Source organism: Pezoporus wallicus, unplaced genomic scaffold (genome assembly GCF_028554395.1).
Source record: "Pezoporus wallicus isolate ANWC-B61680 ecotype Strahan unplaced genomic scaffold, APGP_CSIRO_Pwel_v1 contig_2456, whole genome shotgun sequence".
Classification (NCBI taxonomy): Eukaryota; Metazoa; Chordata; class Aves; order Psittaciformes; family Psittacidae; genus Pezoporus; species Pezoporus wallicus.
In genome coordinates, this window is record NW_026637053.1 from 2,274,956 (window position 1) to 2,300,246 (window position 25,291).

At 40.1% G+C, this 25,291-nt stretch overlaps 1 protein-coding gene across 2 annotated transcripts in view; it reads right to left on the reverse strand.

Moving 5' to 3' along the window:
* Positions 1–2,053: 2,053 nt before the first annotated feature.
* The window catches only part of RAD54B (RAD54 homolog B), a 64,863-nt gene continuing 41,625 nt past the window's right edge, over positions 2,054–25,291 (reverse strand). For both annotated transcript variants that reach the window (XM_057403010.1, XM_057403011.1), the window contains 10 exons: positions 23,118–23,280; positions 22,170–22,395; positions 14,148–14,355; positions 13,465–13,604; positions 12,586–12,876; positions 11,455–11,630; positions 8,974–9,235; positions 7,884–7,950; positions 7,395–7,595; positions 2,054–2,896 (listed from right to left, as the gene is read on the reverse strand). In XM_057403010.1, the coding sequence (XP_057258993.1) occupies positions 2,679–2,896; positions 7,395–7,595; positions 7,884–7,950; positions 8,974–9,235; positions 11,455–11,630; positions 12,586–12,876; positions 13,465–13,604; positions 14,148–14,355; positions 22,170–22,395; positions 23,118–23,280 (1,952 nt within the window). In that variant the 3' untranslated portion in view covers positions 2,054–2,678. The remainder of the gene's footprint in view (positions 2,897–7,394; positions 7,596–7,883; positions 7,951–8,973; positions 9,236–11,454; positions 11,631–12,585; positions 12,877–13,464; positions 13,605–14,147; positions 14,356–22,169; positions 22,396–23,117; positions 23,281–25,291) is intronic.

Sequence of the window (25,291 nt, forward strand, 5' to 3'; positions counted from 1 at the left end):
AGACCATCTGCTGGGAACTGATACTTGCCTTTCAGCACCAGCCACCTTCCCCATCCTCTAGGGTTTCACAATTGTTAAAAGAAGGGGCAAAGTGACCTTGTAATTCCTTGACATTCCCAATATACTTTATCAGTCAATAGTCATGTTTGATAACATGACACAGGATAAATTCACCACCAGGACTTTTCCTAGTAGATATTTCTTACCTACGGGTGAAGAAATTCACACATCCACATGCTGCACTCTATGAAAATACCGATTATTATACTATGATTATGTGAGCAGCATGGGCTAGTCTCATTTTTCAGGCTGCTGTAGACTACTGAATCACAGATGGCATAATAAATTAGAGACTGTATTCATGCTTCCTATATTTTCCACAACCCATTCTTCCAGTGAGAAATGTGATTTTCCAGGACACATCAAATATCAGAAACAGACTTTCAATCTTCATCATGTGTAATGCCATGTGCAACCCATTATTTGGGTGGTATTTTCTTACCCAAACAACCCAGAAGCACACACACACTTCTCTCATGCTTTGAAGTCATGAAGGGTGTCCTGGGTTCAGCAGCAGCAGTCATTTTTCTCATTCTTGGTAGCTGGTGCAGTACTGTGTTTTGACTTTCGGCCTGGGAACAGAACTGATAACACTCATGTTTTGGTTTGGCCAAGGACTTTGTGAGCCTCATGCTCTGCCAGGGAGGAGGGGAAGCCGGGAGGAAACAGAGACAGGACACCTGACCCAAACTGACCAAAGAGGTATTCCATACCACAGCACGTCATGCCCAGGAGGTAACTGGGAGTGAGCCGGAAGGGCTGGGAGACTGCAGGGTTGGAGGAGGTATCGGTCGGTGCTTGGTCGGGCTGGGGGGGGAGTTATCGGTTGGCTGGCGGTGAGGTGATGTATTCTCTTCCCTTGTTATTTCCTTTATCATTGTTATTATTGGTGGTAGCAGTAGTGATTTGTGTTATACTTTAGTTACTAAACTGTTCTTATCTCAACCTGTGGGAGTTGAATTCTTTTTGATTCTCCTCTCCATGCCTCTGGGAGTAGGGGGAGAGAAAGAAAGGGGGGGGGGGGGGGGGAGTGAGTGAACGAGCTGTCTGGCTGGGTTTGAACCACGACAGAGGGTAATGAGGGACATCATTTGGCTGATCAGGTGTACGCTGGAGAAGCTTTCCACTGAGTATCACCACACAGCTGTATAGGCTGCTTTGGGATTCCTAACCTTGATGAACATTACTTGGTGTGACAGCCCATCTGCCAGAAATCCCTCCCAGAACAATGGTCTGAGCCTCGATCACCTTCACACATGCAGCAGTATGTGTCTGGGGGCTCATCTCCTCTGTCCTCCCAAGAGCTCCATGGCGGTCCAGCATCAGCTTTCATTTTATTTATTTAAAATCTGCCAAAATAAAAATACCCTGGAGGCTAAACAATAAAAGGGCTTCTCTGCCAGGCCTGTATTCTGAGAGCATGTGGCTACAGCTGTACTGTGCAGAGTGGTGCATGACAGCAAGTAGGACTATCTGAGGCAGGACTTAACAAGTGAGGCGGCGAGGCAGCTTGCTGAGATACCCTTGAGGGGCTGCCTTAGGCAGAGAAGGTGAAACTTGGCATGGTGTAGATCCTGAAGCAAACTCCTTTCTCTTATATGTCCAGGTTTCCTCAACAGCACTGCCAGTTGGTTTGCTCTAAACCAGAGTGGGCTCATGCGTGTTCAGTGGAGATGACCAGGGTCCCACAAACAAACCAACAACAGAACCAAACTGTGGCAGGGGTTGGAACTGGATGATCTTTAAGGTCCTTTCCAACCCAAACCATTCTGTGATTCTATGATTCTGTTCTTCTGGGCCTTTCAAAGGCTTGCTTAAATCTTACTTAAAAGCTGCAAACTGTTTTCAAATTTTTGTGCCTTCAAAGAAGAAGGAAAATATAGTTACAAAATATATATATATATACTATGAAATATACTCAGAACATCAGAGTCTGGCAAACTGTGTCCTTAAAAGGAGTTAGCTAAATGTAGATAAGCCTGTAGTCTGTACGTCTGAGACATAAAGTTTATTTATTTTCCCAAGTAAAAGCAATAGAAGAATTTGAGAATATTGATTCAGAATATCAAGCTGTGGTCTCGGAATTTTGGACCTCAGTGGCTGTTTGAGTTTCATTAAATTGTAAATTCAAGGGAACAAACACCTACCTTGTTACAAAGCCTCCGTTATACATATACATAACCACTGTCAAAACAAAAATCCAACCAGAGTCTTTTTAACAGCATATACATCTATAAAATCTTATAAAATTTGGCTGGAAAGCCGCCAGCTTTATAAGCAATAAATCATTATGATCAAACAAAAACTATAAAACAAAGTAGACATACACAGGAATGTGCATAAACCCAATCTTACTAATTATTATATCAAAGGAACCGAAGACTGGAAAGCAAAGCTAACTTTAAAAAAAATCTGTGCTATAATTATAGTACGTATTATTAAATTAGTAATAATTGTAACTTTGTATAAACAGCAGGAATCACACTTACCCAGAATCCTTCTCAGAAATACACAAAACAGAACTTGGCAAAAAGAACAACACAATCATGCAATTGCACGTCAGTTGTTTACCTATGAGGAGGAGGATGCCAGTGGTCAGGAAAGACACTTCAGTTTTATTAGGTGGGGGAAGTTGGACTGGTTACGTTCTGGAAAATGAAAGAAACATTCTCTTTTATCCTTTCAAGGAAAGGATCAGCAAGAGTCTGATGTTGCCCAGAGAAATGTTTCCATTGCATCAGTTGTGACATGGAGAGTGGTTTCTTTGAATTAGGCTTCCCATGGTTTTGTCCAAGCTGACAACTTCTGGATACGGAAGGATTTTCTGAGGAAGGATCTGAAAAAAAAAACGAACATAAAGAATGAAAAAAAAAGATGCAGTAAGAAGATGCAGTAGACTAATCAGAAGAAACTAAGAAAATTACAGTCTGAATCAATAAGCCCAATAAGGCAGTTGGTGATAACAGCTGAGAGAAAATAAAACAGTGTATATAATCCTTCTATGTCCACTAAACCCAAACATATGTATCCACAGTAAGAGGGGAAAGGCTGTTTCTTGCTCATTGATTGAGTTTATCAAAATCACCATATGCTAGCATAAAGACAAATCCTTTTACACATGAATGGGAAAGGAAATATCTTATCTGGCAATTTCCTTTATTTCGTCTTTCTAATTCTGCGACAGTTGAGCTGCTCCCATTCTTCAAGTAAATATGAACCTAGAAGTATGTTGCAGCAAAATTCATGCTAGCTTCTATTTCCTCCCAGAGGAGTCATTCCAACCAGCTAAGAACAGTACGAATCGCTATTTCATTGACTCAGCACAATAGAGCTGTGTACTGTGTACATCCAGATTATGCCACGCTGTTCAATACACACAATATCATATACTGTAGATCACAGTAAGGAAAAGACTTGCCGTGAAGCACAAAGAGAGGAATTCACTTTCAACAAAGGATCCTAAAGCCCTAAACAGTACCTGGTCATTGCAGAGTATGCCACATGCTGCTGGCTTCATGATGCATCCGATGCATGTGATAAATGAAGAAATCATTTTGGATGGAAAAAATTGCATCACTGCTGTTATTGGTTTAAAACTTGTCATCAAGTATTTTCATAGCAGTGTCACATACTCCTTAGGAAAGACCAATGATTTAAGCAGCATGAGGACTCGGAGTATTCTTGAGGTTTTTAATATTTGGAGAGCCCATAAAGACTCATACATGCAAGACTTTCCTTTTTGCACATTTGCACTAGACTTGAAACATATTCTTTTTTACTGGCCAGAAGAAAACTTAGAATAGATACATTTCTCAAGTCCTTACAGATTCAGTGCTCCATAAATTACACCATGATCAGGTAAAACGATAGGCTTACAGCTTACAGCTGATCTGAAAGCCAGTAGATTAGCAAGCAACCATCTACATGATCCATGCACAGTTAATTTCTTCCTTTCAAGACTCCTATGGTTCCTAAGGATGGTCCTAGTGTGAATCACAGAATCATAGAATAGTTAGGGTTGGAAAGGACCTTAAGATCATCTAGTTCCAACCCCCCTGCCATGGGCAGGGACACCTCACACTAAACCATGTCGCCCAAGGCTCTGTCCAGCCTGCCCTTGAACACCACCAGGGATGGAACATTTACAACTTCCTTGGGCAGCCCATTCCAGTGCCTCACCACCCTCACAGTAAAGAACTTCCTCCTTATATCCAACCTAAACTTCCCCTGTTTAAGTTTTAACCCATTACCCCTTGTCCTATCACTACAGTCCCTAATGAAGATTCCATCCCCAGCACCCTTATATGCCCCCTTCAGATACTGGAAGGCTGCTATGAGATCTCCACGCAGCCTTCTTCAGGCTGAACAGCCCCAACTTTCTCAGTGGAGTATTGTGTACTCACTTGGAGTATTGTGTACAGTTCTGGTGTCCTCAACATAAAAAGGACATGGAACTGTTGGAACAAGTCCAGAGGAGGGCCATGAGGATTATCAGGGGACTGGAGCACCTCCCATATGAAGACAGGCTGAGAAAGTTGGGGCTGTTCAGCCTGGAGAAGAGAAGGCTGCATGGAGACCTCATAGCAGCCTTCCAGTATCTGAAGGGGGCCTATAAGGGTGCTGGGGATGGACTATTCATTAGGGACTGTAGTGACAGGACAAGGAGTAATGGGTTAAAACTTAAACAGGGTAAGTTTAGATAGGATATAAGGAGGAAGTTTTTACTGTGAGGGTGGTGAGGCACTGGAATGGGTTGCCCAAGGAAGTTGTGAATGCCCATCCCTGGCGGTGTTCAAGGCCAGGATGGACAGAGCCTTGGGTGACAAGGTTTACTGTGAGCTGTCCCTGCCCATGGCAGGGGGGTTGGAACTTCATGATCTTAAGGTCCTTTCCAACCCTAACTATTCTATGATTCTGGGTGATTAAACTGAAGACTATAACTTACAACAATTTGGCTAGGGAACGGATGAACCAGTTTGTCCTCCACTCTTTAGGAAATCAAACCGTCCCCTCACTTTATCATTTCTACCACTTAAGTCTAAGAATGACCTTCAGGTTTTTCCTTAATTTACTGCAAAATGTTCAGTTCACCTGGTCCAAGATATAATTGAGGAAGTTGTCATTACAGGATCCAAGACACCAATACTGTGGTTGAACCAATATGTGTTCAAAGCACAAGATAAGCAGTCAAGAGTGTCAAGACAATTACAAAATGCTAAATAAAATCATATGCACCAGTGTCCATCACAGGAACAATATTAAGCTTTCTCTGGATTTCTGCAGGAGCTTTTCTAGGAGCACTACCTGCCTTACTGCACACAAATGAGAAAATCTGGCTAACATTTAACATTAAAGGTGCCTTTTCCACACAGATCCTGTAATAGTACCTAAGTGGAGGCTGGTCTATTTTAGAACATCACTGACTCATGTGAAAACAGAAGGTCTATTTTTTCGATCGTTAAAGAAATATACAAAAACAGTGACATCAGTATGTGGAGCAAAAATAAAGGAGAAAGTTAAATTCTTGTGGCTACAGAAGCACTGTGCTTTCATCAGCCGAGTCTGCCCCATTCTGGGTAAAATGAGATGAGAAAGGAACACAGCTGGAGATATGCAAACCATCAAGCAAAAGAGTCTCATTGGATTTGTGGCTGATACATCTGAAGACTGTGCTACCATTCAGCAGGACCTTGATAGGAGAAGGAGAATTAGGTGAAGAGAAACCTAATGAGGTTCAACAAGGGCAAGTGTAGAGTACTGCACCTGGGGAGGAAGAATCCAAAGTACCAGTACAGGCTGGTGGCTGACCTACTAGAGAACAATTCAGCTGAGAAGGTCCTGGGAGTATTGGTAGATGGTAAATTGACCATAAGCCAGCAGCATGCCCTTGTGGCCAGGAGTGCCAGTGGTATTCCGGGGTGCACTGGGAAGAGTGTGGCCAGCAGGTCAAGGGAGGTGACCTGGCTCCTTAGTACAAGACAGACAATGAGCTACTGGAGAGGGTCCAGTGAAGAGTGACAAGATGATTAGGGATCTGGAGCATCTCTCTTATGAGGAGAGATTGTAGGAGCTGGGCCTGTTTAGTCTAGAGAAGAGAAGACTGAGAGGGGATCTCATTAATACGTATAAGTATCTCAAAGGCAGGCACCAAGAAGATGGTGCCAGACTCCTTTCAGTGGTGGCCGGTGTCAGGATGAGGAGCAAACTAAAACACAAGAGGTTTCATGTCAACATGAGGAAGAGCTTCTCTACGTTGAGGGTGGCAGAGGACTGGAACAGGCTGCCCAGGGAGGTTGTGGAGTCTCCATCTCTGGAGACATTCAAAACCCACCTGGATGTGTTCCTGTGTAACCTGCTCTAGGTAACCCTGCCTTGGCAAAGGTCACTTCCAAACCTAATGACTCTGTGAATTACTTAATTTCTTGCCCATGTCTGTTGAGAACAGTCTTGTGCTCATTTGTTTGCTCCTTTTTATTATGGTATCTGTGTGCATTTATAAGATATCAATATTGGTACCTCGCTATCACACCTGTAAATAGTGTACATGAATATTTCATGCCTAAAAGAAAGAAACATACCAAGGCAACAGATATTCTTTCTTTTATGAATTAGATGGGCTATAAAAATTAAAATGGGTAAGATAGAAACATAACTTATGACATTTTTTTTTAATCCTGCTCCTAACTTGCACCTATATACCTGTATGCAGCAAGGTGTTAAAACAATTTTGATATGCCAAAAGAACAAGAGACAGATTCCTATAGAAAGAATAGGTATGAATATATGCAACTTGGCTTTACAACTGTCAGAGGATCTTCTAGTACTCCTCAAACAACTACTTCGATAATCCTGCATCAGCTTTAGTTACTAACTGTGAAACAAAGGCTTATATTCAGAGATCTGGAATACATATTTATCTGGTATAGCTGTCCTGAGATAAACAGCTTTTGAACTAGCCCTTTCCAACTTTTGAACTAGCCCTTTTCCAACTCATTAATGTCCTTGAACATTTAGAAACAAAACACCATATAGAGTTATTTGGTTGTAATGAATCACTATTTGAGCTGTCCATAGCTAATTCAAGAAATTAAGAGGCATGATACATGAATTGGTTTTTAGTGCAAGGAATAAGCCCTTTCTCCTCTTCACCTCGTGAAGGGCTCCTATGGATTAGAAAAATCAGCCAATATCTGGAAGATCTTATAATGAACCTCATTACTTCAATCCCATTTCACTAAGCATGGGAATATTCTCCAGTGGCAGACTATATACCCAGAATAGACAATAGATGTATTTCCTCAGCAATGGCCAGAGATGATGAAAAAGAAACTCACTTTGATGGTCTTTCTTTCCCATACAGTCACACTCAAGCAAGTCATGGGTAACACAGCTGGAATCTTCATGAAGAGTAAAGAGATTTCTAAGCTCCTCAATGGAAAAATGGATGTGTTCAGATGTCTTGGAAAGGTCTACAACTGCTCCAGAAAGGTCTTGTTTGCTGATCTGTCTTTGATAAATCTTTTCTTCTATTGAGCCTGTATTTAAAAAAAATAATAAAATAGATACACTGGGGTGATTTTTGGCCACTACTTGTCGTGAAGAAAAGTAAAATTCCATTTCTAAATATTCATAGGAATATGACTGGTTTAAGTTCCTCAAGCAAAGCCAAATGAATCAACGTAATGCCTCTATTTTAACTGAATTCAGAACAAATATATTTTTAAAGAACTAATGATTTACAAAACCACTCCCTCCCTTTCCTTTAAGGGACAAAATTTCAACAGCTGTCTCAATCTAGGGTATGTTTGAGCACCATCTCTGACCTGTGGTTAGCAGTCTGTAGATATGTACAGTATGTTTCTGACCATCTCTCCACACTCTAGCCATTGCCTGAAGAAACAAAAAGAAGACCATTAACAGAAATATAATTTCCTTACTGCCATTTATACCCCCTTTTCTTTCTGTGTACTATAGTAGGAAAGTAGGGGCTTCAACTCTTTCCTGCTGTAAGTGTCCGTCCCCCCCTCATATCTGTTTTCCAAGCATTAGCAACTGTTTAATATTTCAGGAATACTCATAATTCTCCCCCATCTCCAAAATAGGGTTTTGCCATGATACATCTTTAAAAATTACTTACCCATTTCTATTAAAATGGTACAATTAGAGTTTCACACCCCCTTTAATTCTTAAACAAACAAAATGTAACTGAGTACTGCTATGAGTTTTTTCAAAAATGTAAGGGTTACACCTAAATGTAAGGGTACGAGGACCCACAACACGGTCTGTGGTCTTTGGCAACCCATAGCAATTTTAACTGATTTAGCAGACTGTTTCAACGCAACAAGACAAGCGACCACATGAGGGTACTAGCCCACACTTGGAACAGGAGCAGAGCCAAAAATCAGAGCTTATTTCAGGTATTGAGCACAAGAAGTTTCTCACTGCTTTATAAAAAGGGTTTTTTTTTGTTATTGTTAAGGACTATTTTAACTGAACACTCTTATATCAACTAAATACTCATTCTTTTAATTCTGATCAGAAACTCTCCCTTCTTCTTAGATACTGCAAATCGACAGCAACATTTGCTATGCAGTCTAATCATGTTTTTCTTTTCAGATACACAGCAGCTTTCCAGTTTGAAAGAGGTCATGACCCACTCCTCCAAAGAAACCAGCATTTAATCTTTTCATTTTTTACTGCAAGAGGGCTTCTAATGATCCCAATATATATATAATGGGACAGAGAAATATTTCTTCTTTTCTTCTCAGAAAGGTTTTTCCTTCATTATTGTACTTGTCCAGATGCAGTATGATGATTGGGTAGATAATAAGACATGTAAAGCCAAGTATTTCAAAATCAATCAAGAAATCATTCAATGGCTATTCCAACCCACATGAACAGTTATTATCAGACCTGAATATCTGTAGCTGGATTCCAGTCGATATCATAAAGGATCAAATGAGATGCTCCGACCAGATTCAGTCCTACTCCGCCAGCCTTTGAACTCAGCAAAAAGATAAAAGCTGGACTGAATTTACTATTGAAAGCATCAACAATTTGTTGTCTCTGGGAGACAGGAGTGTGTCCATCAAGTCTAGTATAAGAGTATCCATAATGTTTGCATGTCTCTTGTAATATGTTTAATGTCTGAGTGTAATTGGATACCAGTACGACCCTGTTAAACAATAAAACAAATTTATTTTATCATCTTAGACCTCTGTAAAGCTAAAGTCCAATAATAAATTATTGAAGACATCTAAGGAAGTAAAATTACAAGTCAAGAAAACATTACACATCAACCTGAGTTTCCCCATTTTTCCTCAGAAGTACTTCCTATTAATCTGAAGCACGTACTAGATTTGGATGCATTACACCTACTGTCAAGCATTCAAATGTTAAATAATAGTAGTTTTCCTCTGCCACAGATTTTGGCTTACTGCACAGACTGCACTACTCTATGTATACAAAATAGCTATTGTTAAGGCAGCATTTGCAGAGGGTGTTGTAGCAGCTAATAAATAATATATACATATGACTATTTACTGAAAAAGCTACTGTGAACTTCTATAGACAACCCTGAAAAATTCTAACAAATAAAATCATGGAAGCCAAATACGAAAGCAGTGACTCTCCTGCATTCTGTGACTGAAAAGAATTGGGATGAAGGATAGTGAAAGAATCACAAACAATAGAGTCTGGATTTTTGCTGTTATATTTTTAAGCAAAAACAGTCTGATCCCTTATACTAATGGCCCATAATATGTTAGTGGCTTTTTCTCTGAAATTTTAACTAAATAAGTTTCTGAGATCTGCACATGTAGAATTTCCATCCTCTCAGATATTGAGGCTTATTCTTCTGACTGGACAAATTTTTTTAATTTAAGCCATAACTAAAATAATAAGGACAACTGGAATATTTTCTGATGGATCTTGTTTCAAGGTCTTTTACAAACTAAACTAGTGTAACAAATTCCATCAAAGGCACTCCATTTTTAAAAATAATTTTGATTAAAAAGAAGTACTGAAGAAATAGACAAATAATTTCACAGAAAACCTGATAAATTAACATTTTAAAATTGTTCTAAAGTATTTTTATTATTGCACTTTACAATTGAACTACATTCAAGACTTTTTTACAAAGATTTTGCAGGACTGATTTTTTTTTTTTGTCAAGCAACACCAAATTCACACCTTTGTTTTCACTCAAAAATAGAATATAAACTTCAGAGGAGCATTGGAATTGTGTCTGTATATTGCAAGATCTATTTAGTGCTAATGAGAGCACTGAATTAAAGCAACAAAATTTATAAAGGTATAAAATAATGCCTCAACACCAGATGTAACTCAGCAGCTCCTATAGCACTGATACAGGGGGAAATGTTTTTTCCTGATACCCTTGCTAATTTTGACCTGCAAGGAATAAGGCCACTACCTTAAGATACTTAGCCATCATTGCTTTCAATGGATGCTAGGCATGTAGACTCCAACAAGCTTAGCTTTCTAATTTGTAAAAATTTGTAAAAAGAGAGCACCTTCAAATTCCATTACATCAGGGCTAAGACATCTGCTCTTACTTCCCACTTCTGAATTACAGCATGCCCTATTTAAGCATCAATTTAAATAAAAGTTAAAAGCTAAATACTTTTGGAAAAGCTGGGCTTTTAAGGCATGAGTCCATAAAAAAAGTTATCCTGGGGCTACTTGGCTATGTGAGATTTTTCATGAATAAGCAATTGCCCAGTAACTAACCATGTGCATCCTAGTACCCCATGATAACAGAGGTTTTCATACACGCCAGTGGCATTTACTAGAGAAGATATAAGCAGTTGCTGTGCAAGTATGTTTGTTGAGACTGGCTACCCTGAACAGAAAAGGCAGCAAGCACTGAGCAGTTAAATGTGACTAAAGAGGAAATAAGTTATAATCTAGCAATTAAAAATATTTTAGTGCAAATTAAAATATTTAAGACATTAATACATCTCCTCAAGGAGATACAAAGCATTGGAAAGTCTCTGCAAGTAATGATCACAGAATCATAGAATAGTTAGGGTTGGAAAGGACCTTAAGATAATCTAGTTCCAAGCCTCCTGATAATATGTCATAGTACAGGGGCTGTAGCAAACTATTTTACTTGCTGGAACCCAGTATGAAAAATACAAGTATCTTTATCTGGAAAAAATATAATGAGTATCTTTGAAAATAATGTCAGCTGCAAATCCTAGTTTAATAATTTAACAAGGAACAGCCAGGAGTACAATGCATAAATATGCTTGGCACCTCTGCAAACAGTTTCATGCCTTAGTTTTGAATATTATGTGTTCATGCATTTCAAAAGCAGAACAATATCCAGAAGGTCACTTCCACTACCTCCCTTTACCTTTCCTTCACACTTGCCTTTCCGAAGAGTTGAGCTCACGGATTGCTTCCAACAGCTTCACCAGCACCTGTAATTTTCCTGAATCTGTTTCAGAGGGAGTGTCTGAAGTATAATCTTGTGGAAAGACATCTATCACACCTTTGTAGAGGCTGGACTCATCGTGTTCATCAGCCATGGGATCACAGCCCTTTTCCTATAGAAAAAAAAGGGATTCAATTCCATATCCCCTCTAACATGTTTTGGGATTTTTAAAACTTGCTATATTCATATTACAAAGACAAAAGGAGGCACCAAAAGATGCCACAAAGCAGTGCATCATGTGAGCACAACTTCCCAATACTGGATTGAAAGCACATCTTTAAAACACTGGTAGTGTTTATTGTGTTTACATCCTCTAATCTAAGATGATGTTTGCAGCTGAGTAGAAAGTTGAAATACTTAAAACTGAAAAATATGTTTTACTTCTACCTCTCTACTTAAACAACCACGCAGATGTATACCCACAGCAAAGCCCTATCTAAAACTTGGAGGGGTGGTGTATGGTGAAACCAGTACTCTGCTTATTCTTTCTATTGTAGTGACATGGTTTACTGATGGACTTGCCAGTCCTGTGGTAAAGGACTTAAAACTTAAACAGGGGAAGTTTAGACTGGATATAAGGAAGAAGTTCTTTACTGTAAGGGTGGTGAGGTGCTGGAATGGGCTGCCCAGGGAAGTCGTGAATGCTCCATTCCCAGCGGTGTTCAAGGCTAGGCTGAACAGAGCCTTGGGTAACATGGTTTAGTGTGAGGTGTCCCTGCCCATGGCAGGGGGGCTGGAACTAGATGATCCTAAGGTCCTTTCCAACCCTAACTATTCTATGAGTCTATAATCTTAAAGGTCTTTTCAACCTCATTGATTCTACGATTCTACAAGAACAAGGAAATATTCATAAAGCAATAGGAAACTGGTGAGATAGCTTCCCAAAGTACATTCAGATTTCTTAACATTTATGTTTTTGAAAGCAGATCTTCTAAAGCAAGTTATATCTGAGAAGAGAGTATGGAAATGACCTGAAGTAACATGCACATTGACCATAACCTAGTTTTAGTGACCTTTGCCTGCTGAAATGACTAATTGCAGGCACCCATCCCCAAGCAAATAGATACCTTTATAGCTTTAAACAGAAGACACGGATGATTGCAAAGTTTTTTCAAAGCTCCTATACATATTAGATGAGGACTGTTTTCCAGCCTGCCTTGCAGACAGGACCTAATAACTCGAGAACTAAGCAGCTTCCGATACAATTCAAGTTGCAGCGCTGCTGGTCGGCAGAAGATTATGTTTTCCTTTTTGGGGGGCAGAAATTTGTTTATTATCTCCTGTGTTCTCCTTAGAATAAAGAGTCCAGTAAGGCGTGTGAGTTCAGCTGCTCTTTTTTCTCCTAATTTTTTTTCCTCCTAAAAGAAAAAAGCACAAAATTAATGACAATCTTGCTTTTTATCACACTAATTTTTGCTATAATTTTCATTAGGTATTTAAATAATGTTTTCAAAGTAAGACACCACTTTCTTACATGGGTCTGTAATGAGAAATTCTTCTCCAATGAGCACTACTGCATCAGCTTAGTTCTAGGTCTGGTTTCTAAAGTCTTAAAGGAAGATAATGTCTCAGAAGACATTCAAGTCTTGAATTATGTTCTACAATTTCTCATGCAATAAAATCATGCTGATTTTTCAGTACTGTGGAGAAACTAAGAAGGAATAAAGCATCATCACATGGTAATGCACATGGCATTTTTGGGAATGTCAAGTGTTGGAATGACAATTTTTTCTTGCTAATTAACAGGTGATGTTAAATTAAGTGATCTCAACATGCATGTATTCCTCCTGCTCCCTTTGAAGAACAAGTGAATTTGTTTCAAATAGGAAGGTAAAAAGGTTTTGCTACTATTAGTAGTCTTGAGTTTCATTTTATTCCATATAAAGCAAGTTTCACAGTGCTGTCTATGAGTTTTCTTCTACAACTGCATTTTTTTAAATAATTACGTCTGTTGCTGAAGGCTCTCTAGATCTGACAATTGGTTCCTCATATATCTTCCTATATGTGGATAAAGAACCAAGGATTCCTGGATTCACAAACTCTATTAATGCATAAAATTCTTGCAAATCATTTTGGATTGGAGTACCTGGAAAGAGAAGAAAAGAAAAAATTTAGCATTTGGTGACATTTTCTTGAAACTGATGTAGGTACAATTGTTGAATGCAGGGTTTAATGCTCAGAATGCATCTTGAAAACAGACGTCTTGTTTCAATGTGACCTTCTCAGAGTTCTGAATTAATCTCAAACTTTATCATGATTAATAAGCTATTGTCCTCCTAACTAAAGAGACTGCACGTCTAATTGTTTTGACAAAGGGATTAAAAAGTCACGTTCTAAATCAATTTTATTATGTAACTATAAAGGAAAGCAATGAGTGTATGCAAACAGAGTCCCAATTCCCTTGCAGAAGTTTTCAGGCTCCTTTCCTGTTCCTGAAGATAGGCAAATTTTTCATTTATTTAAAAAAAATTGGAAATAACTTGTGTTTACAAGACTCGAGACTTCTACATTTAATATCCATTGCCAAAAATTATACCATGCCTCTGTCATACTTACAGTATTGTTTTCCTTTACACCAACCTAGCAGTATCAACATTGTGAAATATTAAAAGTAAGCAGAGATACAAACCAGTGAGGATAATTCTCCTTTCACAAGACAGACTTGTGAGGACTGTAGTTGTTTTAATAGAGCTATTTTTCAGACGATGTCCTTCATCACAGATTAGGAGGTTAAATTCTATAGCCTGAATTTGATCCAAAGATCGCAGCAGCATCTCATAACTGATTATCATAACTGAATAAAGTGGAGAAGCAATGAATTCTTCTACTTTGTGGTCCTGCAGGCATAAAAGAAAATATACCATAGAACTATTTCTTTGGAGATCACTCATTATATTCCTTAATCATCCAGTGTCTACAGATTTTTTTCTAGCATGACACAAGACATTTACTGTCTCCTTCATGGGTTTGGATTATTGATTCTTCCCTAATTTGCAAAGGAAATATGGGATCTGTTACAGCAGTTTAGCATTTTACCACCTCGTTAAAAGAAAATTTATTATTCTTTTAGGCCTTCAAATCCTCTGAGACAAGTTACTGTGATGGTGAAAAGCACAGGCTCCTTGTAACAGCTTCCCAATCCTGGCATTTAGGTAAGCTTCAAATGAGTAATTAAAGCCAAGATAACAAAGAGGCATAAGTAGTTACCTTACACTCATGCTGGGATCTCAATCTGCAAGTTGCAGTGATGTGGTCCATTAGGAAGCTACTACATTCTACCAAAATTCCCCTTGTAGCTTTGAACAGAATGTTTTTGAATATGATACTAATATTATTGAACCTGATGAATAGGTTTTAAGTTTTAAATTTTAGAAAAGCAAACTTCAGCTTGCTCAGAGCTCAGGTGGGAAAGACTCCATGGGGAACTTCCATGGAGGACAAAGGAACTAGCAAGTGCTGGGAGTTTTTGAAGAATGCTCTCCTGGAAGCACAAAACCAATTCATCGCTTTTAAAGGTAAGGGAAGTAGGAAGAGCAAGAGACCCCCTTGCCTTAATTAGGAGCTTCTAAGTTGGCTCAGAGAAGAAAATCAGAGATGGGAAAAGAGACAAAGAGCCATTGAGAACTACAAGGGCTTTGCCAGGGTGCGCAGAGATGCAGTTAGAAAAGCAAAAGCTCAACTGATATGGACCAGATACATCAAAAACTACAAGGAAGGGTTCTTCAGGTATGTAAACAACAAGCAGAAACAGAAGGAAAATACTCGCCTGCTGTTAAACAGGAGAGGGGAGTTAGTCACCAGCAGTGCTGAAAAGGCAGAGGTTCTCAATGCTTTTTTCACCTCTGTCCTTACCCGCACTGTTGGGCCCCAGGCCTTGGGAACAAAAGTTCAGGTTAATGCAAACACAGACCCACTGTCAGTGAAGGAAGAGTTGGTACGTGATCCGCTACAGGAGCATTGCCTCTGCAAATTGATGGGCCCTGATGTCATCCACCTGAGGGTGCTCAGAGAGCTGCTGGCCTTGCTGTGAGGGCACTCTGCACAATCTTTGAGAAGTCCTGGAGATCAGGGGATGTCCCAGAAGACTGGAAGAAGGCTCATGTCATCCCCATTCACAAGAAGATCTTAAAAGGAGGATCCAGGAAATTACAGGCCCATCAGTCTTACTTCAGTCCCTGGGAAGGTCGTGGAACAAATCCTGCTGGGGGCCATCTATCACAGGTCAAAGGAAGCATGTGACTGCAAAAAGCCAGCATGGATTCACCAGGGGCAAATTGTGCTTGACCAACCTGATCACCTTCTGTGACACAGTAACCTGCCACGTTGACGTAGGGTGAGCATTGGACATTGTCTACCTGGATTTCTCCAAGGCTTTCCATACAGTTTCTCACAGCCTCCTCAAGAGAGTGCTCTGTTACGATCCAGTGATCCAGACAATTGGTCTGAGTGGTGCGTGGGGAACTGGCTGACTAGCAGCACCCAGAGGGTGCTAGTGAATAGCTCCTGTTCAAACTGGTGACCTGTCACCAGTGGGGTCCTCAGAGGACCGATGCTGGCCGCAGCACAGTTCAATGTCTTTGTAAATGATCTGGATGATGGGATCAAGTATACCCTGATGAAGTTTCCTGATGATACTAAACTGCGTAGGGAAGTAGACACTTTGGAAAGGAGAGCTACCCCACAGGAATATTTGCATCGGCTAGAAGAGTCATCTAACAAAAACCTTATGAAGTTCAAAAAAGAAAAGTGTCTTGAACCTGGGGAAACATAAATCCAGGAGTACAGCACAGGCTGGGATCTACCGAGCTGTGGCGCAGCTCTGTGGAAAGAGACGTGGGAGTCCTGGTGGAGAACAAGCTCAATATGTGTGAGCAGTGTGCTGCTGTAGCAAACAAAGCCAACAGGATGTTGGGTTACATTAACAAGGGCATCACCAGCAGAGATAAAGAAGTCATTATCCAGCTCTACTGAGCACTTGCCAGACCACACCTGGAACACTGTGTTCAGTTTTGGTCCCCACTATGCAAAAAAGATGGGGACAAGCTGGAGAGGGTGCAGAGGAGGGCCACAAAAGTGATCAAAGGACTGGGAAGCCTGCATATGAGGAAAGGCCAAGAGAAAGAACTGTGTTTGTTCTGCCTTAAAAAAAAGAAGGCTCAGGGGAAATCTTATCACCATGATCCAGTAGTTAAAGAGTGGCTACGAAGAAGATGGAGACTCCTTTTACAAGGAGACACACGGAAAAGATGAAGAATAATGAGCACAAATTACTGCTGGGGAGATTCCAGTGGGACATGGGGACAATTTTTCACAATGAGAACAATCACCCACTGGAAGAATCTCCCCACGGAAGTGGTGGATTCCCCAATATTTTAAGATTCAGCTGGCCAGGGTGCTGAGCCACCTTGTCTAGACTGTGCTTTTGCCAAGAAAGGTTGGACCAGACGATCCTTGAGGTCCCTTCCAACCTGGCATTCTATGATGATTCTAAGATCAACTTTGTTACAAGCCCTTAATACTGATGGGTTGGCCAACAGGTAAGGGCAGCCTGGGACTCAGAAAATAGAGCCCATAACCAGCCCCAGAAAACATGTCTATCTACCGGTAAAGAAATGCAATTGATTTCTAAACCCTGTATTACTCGTCAGAAAATGTCTGTGAGCCCCTCCACTCTTATATAACCTTCAAACCCTTTTCCTTTAACAGTTATCAAGACTTCTGATACCTATTAAAGGAAATAAACACACTGAATAAAAAGACACTGTAATGTGACAAGGAACTTCTTCAAAAAAGGTTTCTTAGTAATAACTACATTTCTGTGCAGACTTGTGAAGGTACCAGGATTGCTATTATGCATAAATCCTGAAAAATCTACTCCAGGCATGTCCCTCACCTTGGTCCCAGACATTAATTCCCTGCATACTCCTATTTCCTAACAGTGTTCACTAACAAAGCAGGTTGTAAGTGCAGTTGACAAGCTGAAGGACCACTTTAATTGTGAAAGCAAATCAACCTAGAGCCTTGGAAGGTATTTTTATTTCCAAACAAGATCAGTTACCAAACACAGACAACTAAGTCTGGAGCAGATGGTGTAATACACTGTAAAAGCAGCACCACTTAATTATCACAACCCTTAGAGCCTCCTAGTAAGTGATTCAGATGAATCTATGGGCCAAATCTGGCACATTAATCTCACAAAGTACCTTGTGGTAGATCAGTCCCCACATGTTCATGAAGAGGCCCAGCAGACGTCAGAGGAAGCAAGGAGTAGTGAGAAACCAAGTAACAAGGGCATGCACCTATTTCCCCAGGTGTCTGGACTGGGGCTGAGCATTCCTGTTGCTTCCCAGACTGTAGTTAAGTGCCTGTTTTCTGGCCATATTTTTTACTGCTGTTTTCAAAATAGGAGCTGGGAATTTCCCGACACAGGAACACAGATACAGAGGAGCGCTGTAGGCAACATCCAGTGTTGTCCCTGCCAGTATTCAGGCTCCACATTGCAGTCTTGAAGACAGAGGCAATGCCTTTCTGACCTTCTCTTGGGATGGTTAAGCAACACAAGCTGCTCAGAAATTATTTTGTCTTCCTACACTTTTGGGCTGTGAGATGAGACTATAGGGAAAGTACCGAGGCACTGGGGAACTGCCTCCAACATCCCTCCTCTGGTAAATCACCAACTCTTCTGGACTGTTTGAACCTGATTAAAAAAATCAGGAGAGTCCTGGTGTATTATAAGCTTCTTGCAGCTAAACATAATATATGCCCTGCTGTATATAACAACAGCAGAGGATGATGGACTAAAAATTAAAATAAATTTACAAGCTAATTTCAAGTAATTAATTCATCCTCTTAGCTTGCTGCAAGATATGTATGCATTATAGCTTCCATTTTCACTATTACCCAAAGTGACTTGACAGGTTTAAGTGAGCTGCCCAGAGCCACATATGGAGCAATTGTCAATCAGTATTAGAGCTCTATAACATCCCAGACTTACTCTTCAAACAGACCTTTCTTTGCGCTAGTCCAAATCCAGTGTAGCTGGTGAAGTGTAAATTAGAGAAAAAAAAAGAGAAGCTGAATCATGAAGCAATGTAAATAATTAATTAATTCTCCAGATATCTTGACTTGGAAACCCAACCAAAACAACCTTGGTAGAAGTGATACTCTGCAAATAGAGAAGTTATTCTCTCAAACACATCTCAAATGCTGATAACATGGATTAACAAGACCTAAATGCAGCCTTTGTGGGGACACCTTCATTTTAAAAGTAATGCCATCTGTGTGACATTTGCGTTTTAACAGAAGTAAACTGTAATCACATTTCAAAAGCAGGTAATGTCCTGTTTTTTCAAAGAGTCCATTACTGAAGGGTTAGGATCAGTTCATGGTGTTTCAGTGTGAAAGTGAGGAAAACATGCCTCACACATTTTTAAAAGTCTGACAGTTCTTTGAATGTATTCCTTACAGCCAAGAATAGAAAAAGCCTTTGAGACAACCTCTTCCTTTTAAGTTATACTGGAGAAATAACAGTATGGTAATTGCTGTTTTTCCAGAGAAGATAGACAGTAAATTATTTTGATATACCTCATTATACCCCAGGCAAGTCATATTGTGTCTCCCTTTTGCATGACAATGTATTCCTTGCTATTTGGGAACACAATCTTAAAAGCTGCTGAGTGTCCTCAATCTAAATGACTCCAACAAGATGAGCAAGAATATTAAAGTTATCTAACTTACAAGAAAATGAAAGCCACTGTCATTTTGGGCATAGTAACTGTCACCAAAATCAGATTTTCCCCTTCCAACACTGTTTGTTAAAACTGCAAGAAAACATTCAATTATTTCTAACTACCTCTTCAGGTAAAAATGTTGCCCTATTATATTTTGCCTTGTATCCATTTCTTTTAGAAATTTCCATATTTCTCATCCTAACCTGATGAGCAACAGCTCCACTACAGGATGGGACAGGGATCAGCATTATCCCACTTCTTTATTAAGATTTACACTTGTCTGCATTCTTCTAGAGATGAGAGATATTTACATATCTAACACTAAGACTCTAGGCTTGTGTCCTGGGTTCAGCAGTAGCAGTCATTTTTCCCCTTCTTGGTAGCTGGTGCAGTGCAGTGTTTTGACTTTCGGCCTGGGAACAGAACTGATAGTAATGTTTTGGTTTGGCCAAGGACTTTGTGAGCCTCATGCTCTGCCAGGGAGGAGGGGAAGCCAGGAGGAAGCAGAGACAGGACACCTGACCCAAACCGACCAAAGAGCTATTCCATACCACAGCACGTCATGCCCAGGAGGTAACTGGGACTCAGCTGGAAGGGCTGGGGGACTGCAGGGTTGGAGGAGGTATCGGTCAGTGCTTGGTCGGGGCTGGGGGGACAAGTTATCTGTCGGCTGGTGGTGAGGTGTTGTATTCTCTTCCCATGTTATTTCCTTTATCATTATTATTATTGGTGGTAGCAGTAGTGATTTGTGTTATACCTTAGTTACTAAACTGTTCTTATCTCAACCCATGGGAGTTGCATTCTTTTTTGATTCTCCTCTCCGTCCCTCCGGGAGTAGGGGGAGGGAAAGAAGGGGGGGAGTGAGTGAACAAGTTACCTGACTGGTTTTAAACCACGACAATTCTTTTTGGCGCCCAACGTGGGGCTCGAAACCACGACCCTGGCATTATCTCAACCCTTCGTGCGCCACGTTGGATGCCAAAAAGAACTGTCGTGGTTTAAACCCAGTCAGGTAACTCGTTCACTCACTCCCCCTGCTTCTTTTCCTCCCCCTACTCCCAGAGGGACGGAGAGGAGAATCAAAAAAGAATGCAACTCCCACGGGTTGAGATAAGAACAGTTTAGTAACTAAGGTATAACACAAATCACTACTGCTACTACCAATAATAACAATGATAAAGGAAAGAACAAGGGAAGAGAATACAACACCTCACCACCAGCCGACAGATAACTTGCCCCCCCAGCCCTGACCAAGCACCAACCGATACCTCCTCCAACCCTGCAGTCCCCCAGCCGTTCCAGCTGAGTCCCAGTTACCTCCTGGGCATGACGTGCTGTGGTATGGAATACCTCTTTGGTCGGTTTGGGTCAGGTGTCCTGTCTCTGCTTCCTCTCGGCTTCCCCTCCTCCCTGGCAGAGCATGAGGCTCACAAAGTCCTTGGCCAAACCAAAACATTACTATCAGTTCTGTTCCCAGGCCGAAAGTCAAAACACTGCACTGCACCAGCTACCAAGAAGGGGAAAAATGACTGCTACTGCTGAACCCAGGACAGCTTGGTAACTCATGAGACTTTAAATCATCCCTAGAGAAACCTGATTCTTGACAGGGACAGTAAGGGGAATAACCTTCCAAAGTAACCTGAAACAGACAGCCAAAACAAAGAGGAACAATTTTCAGTACAGAAGAAAAGTGACTACCATAGAAACGGAGTACATGTCAGCCAGGGTAGATGTTCTGGTACAGATAGCAGGGAAGTTGTGCACTTTGATAGTCAACAGAAAGCTCCTTAAACCAAAAAGGCACATCTTTTGTCAATGACACCAAGCTGTGTGGTTCGGTTGATACCCTGGAGGACCATTGCCATCCAGAGGGACCTTGACACACTTGTGAGGTGGGCTAACCATGCCAAGTGCAAGGTCCTACACCTGGGTCGGAGCAATCCCAGGCACAGCTACAGGTTGGGCAGAGAAGAGATTCAGAGCAGCCCTGGGGAGAAGGACTTGGGGATGTTGGTCAATGAGAAAATGAACATGAGCCGGCAGTGTGCGTTCGAAGCCCAGAAAGCCAACTGTATCCTGGGCTGCATCAAAAGGAGCGTGACCAGCAGGTCGAAGGAGGTGATCCTGCCCCTCTACTCTGCTCTCATGAGACCTCACTTGGAGTATTGTGTGCAGTTCTGGTGTCCTCAACATAAAAAGGACATGGAACTGTTGGAACAAGTCCAGAGGAGGGCCATGAGGATGATCAGGGGACTGGAGCACCTCCCGTATGAAGACAGGCTGAGAAAGTTGGGGTTGTTCAGCCTGGAGAAGAGAAGGCTGCGTGGAGACCTCATAGCAGCCTTCCAGTATCTGAAGGGGGCCTATAGGGATGCCGGGGAGGGACTCTTCACTAGGGACTGTAGTGATAGGACAAGGGGTAATGGGTTAAAACTTAAACAGAGGAAGCTTAGATTGGATATAAGGAAGAAGTTCTTTACTGGTGGTGAGGCACTGGAATGGGTTGCCCAAGGAAGTTGTGAATGCTCCATCCCTGACAGTGTCCAAGGCCAGGTTGGACAGAGCCTTGGGTAACATGGTTTAGTGTGAGGTGTCCCTGCCCATGGCAGGGGGATTGGAACTAGATGATCTTAAGGTCCTTTCCAACCCTAACTATTCTATGATCTTCAAACGGGAAGCCTGAGGAAAGGTAAAACAGACATTTGCTACACAGGCAGGTGAGTTTAGATCTGGTTACTGACAGCTAAATGCCCATATGGGTGATAACCTAAACGAGAAATAAAGTATTACAAATAAATATTAATCATGTATTACTAGTTTTGGGCTCTGGCTAAAAGAAAATAACATGGAGGATAAAAAAATCACAAGTCCTGTATTCTAAGCCAAATCTGACCTAAAACCCTTTTGGAAATAAATCTTACCTGATCAACTGTAAAGACTTTGATCCTTTCACTTCCCAACCATTTCTGAAATTCTTTTTTCCAGTTTTTTACCAGACTCCCAGGGGTGACAATTAGCACTCGCTTTAGTACAGGTTTGCATCCATAGACTCCTTGACGCAGAAGAGTCCAGGCAAGCGCAATGCATTGCAATGTTTTTCCTAGGCCCATTTCATCAGCAAGAATAGCTCCAAATCTTCCACTAACTCTGTAAGGTATAATTGAGTGGTGGTAACATTTTAAAAGACATAGCTATAATTATTTACAACTGGTTTAAGGAACTGCTTCTTGTGGTTGTCTTCTGAAGTATAAAGAATCTATTTATACTTAATATGCCTTACTGTAGGTCTTAATTTAGTTATACTGGAAAATCTTAGAGTGAAACTCCTCACTTTCTAGATCAATGCATTAGTACTCCACAACCAGATAGCCCAAATCCGCTTTTAGAATTAAAATTATTATCTAATATTTTTAAAACTTTTTATAACTTCAGGAATCTATGACTTGAGAAAACACTAAATAGTACTTCATTTTTTTCAACAGGTTGGTATAACAGCTTTTTTATTCTAAATACCTGGATTATAAATTATATTAATAATTATGAACTATATGAATTATAAATCCCAGAAAGCAGTGCTCTTTAACATGGGTTAGACTATAACCATGTTTACAAGACTTGGTATTTGCAGTAGACCCGACAGATCTTCTGGTGCACTAGTTTCTCATCACATCTGGGAAAGCTATAGTAAGCAGGATATTACATACAAGTCAGAAAAAACTTGTGCAACCTTTGCTGGGGGGGAGGAATTAGCAAAATTAATTAATTAATTAAACGAATGCTCAAATCTTCCCATTCAAATTGTCTAATTTTGAACACAGGCATGAAAATATTACAGGTATTGAAAGCCAAAAGGATAATTATTGTCTTACCTCATTCCCATTACACATTCATATAGGAATATAATTCCTTCTTTCTGATGTGGTCGGAGATTATTTGCAATGTAAGGATCTACAACTACATCCACCATGGGTAAACCAGCATTATTGAACATCCACTGATGACTTGCATTTGGTCTCGGCATAACTAGAGCATCTTGAAGTTCAAAACATATGCAAGTATTGCCAAAAATGTTATTTTTAGTCTGTTAGCAAAGGGTATTATTTCTCTAACTTAGATACAGAATAAAGTCAATGATCTAATGACTGTTGCAAATACCATTTAATAAACTGACCATTCCCAGGCAGAAAATGTATTTACCAACAAAGCATTTAGCAAAGACTTCTAAACAAAAAATCCTTTTACAGAATTTTTCCAGTTAGTTTGTACTTTTCTCAAAGGAAAGGTGACCAACTGAGAAATCTGGGTTTTTTTATGATTATGTGAAACTACCTACCTAATAAATGTTGCATGATGACTTTGAATGCACAGAGTCAAATGAGAAGTTCTAAAAGGCTTCTGAATTGAAAGTTTAAGAAAAAACATGCAATAATGACCTACATAAATTCTAGACAGTACATTTCAAGAGGATATTCTTGCAGCTGCCCAGAAAAACTTCTCTGCCTGAGAAACAGAGACAAAAAGACAACAATTTGTTTAGAAAAAATAGGAAAGGACTGAGAGTAAGCTGACAAAGGCTGCCACAGCACAGCATTATATTGCATGCATAAATGAAGTTGACAGGTTTGAAGACATACAGAGGCAAAGAGAGCTTGAAGTACTGGGCTACAACTGAATAACAGTTTTGCTTGCTATAATTTGTTTACAAACTAACATCATCATTTTGCTAGACAATGTCAGTCCTGGGTTGCTTATATTGATGCCACACATCTCCACTGAAAATTTGTATTGCCAGAGGACAGAATGAGAAAGAAATTTGTAACTGCTGATATTTTCATGTTACTAGAGTAGATCTATACTGATAATTTACTCATGGGAATAAGTTGGTTGAAGGGCTGTATCATTCAGGGGATTTGGTTTCCTACTGATGAAGGGCTGACTTCTGATGGATTACATCAAATCACACGTATGTGTAGAGATATATACATATATATATATATATATGTGTATATATATATATATATAAAAAAGCCAGTGGTGACAGAAAGATAACTTTCCTGACATATTTTCCAGCTATGTCAGAGATGGGGAAGAAATATGGCTTGGATGAGCAATAGACCAAAATCTTAGAAATCATATTTCAAAGATGTGGCTTTACATCTTTGTAATTGTGCTCTGTTCTGCTGAGCACAGGGATAAATGGCTTTCCATGTTGAAGAAGCTGCATTTTATTCAACTATAGTCATAGACCTTAACATAAAAACTTCTGACAGTTCAAATACCAAGATCCTGGTCTTGTAAAATATCTCCATGGCTTCTGAAAGAGGTTACACAAAGAAGCTGTTAAATAAACTATGTGCTTCCCCTGTGTAAGCAACTCAGACTGAGAGTCCAACCTACTGATGTGTTGAGGGCTCTCAATCTCACAGGAAGTATGCAAATTCCCCAGAAGTCAAGACACAGGAGACAGCTAGAACAAAATGTAGCTCTTTAACAGAGAAACAGCAAAGAAGCTAATTTGAGTGTTGAACATATCAGCTTTTTGACAGGTTTCAGGTTAGAAAGCTGATGCAGTACCATCTTGCAATAGCAGGAAGGATGATTCTTTGATACAAAATAATCAGGTTGAATCCAGACCAGAAGCTGCTGTTAATAAAGCTGCTCTACAAAAGGGCCAGTGATATCAGTAATTACCACTTGCTTAAGATTTCACTGTTTATTTACATAGTAGCCAGTTAGCAACTTTGAAAAGTCCCAGTACCCAGTCCTTGTATCCAGATACAAGGTAAGAAGTATGATGGAGGTATAAGTTTAACAATGTAGAACATACTTGTATTCTTTTTAAATATGCATAGTTCAGCTTTGTAACATTTCTTTAAACTCATTTTTACCTTACACCTGAAAGGTAAAGCCACCAGCGGAATATAGTTCCTAAATGGTTTGTAACTGATAGACAAGAGTATTTCTTGTTTACATAAGCAAAGCTACTTCCTGCAGCTATCAAATGTTTACAGGACCCCACTTCTACTACTTAACCAGCCTTTTC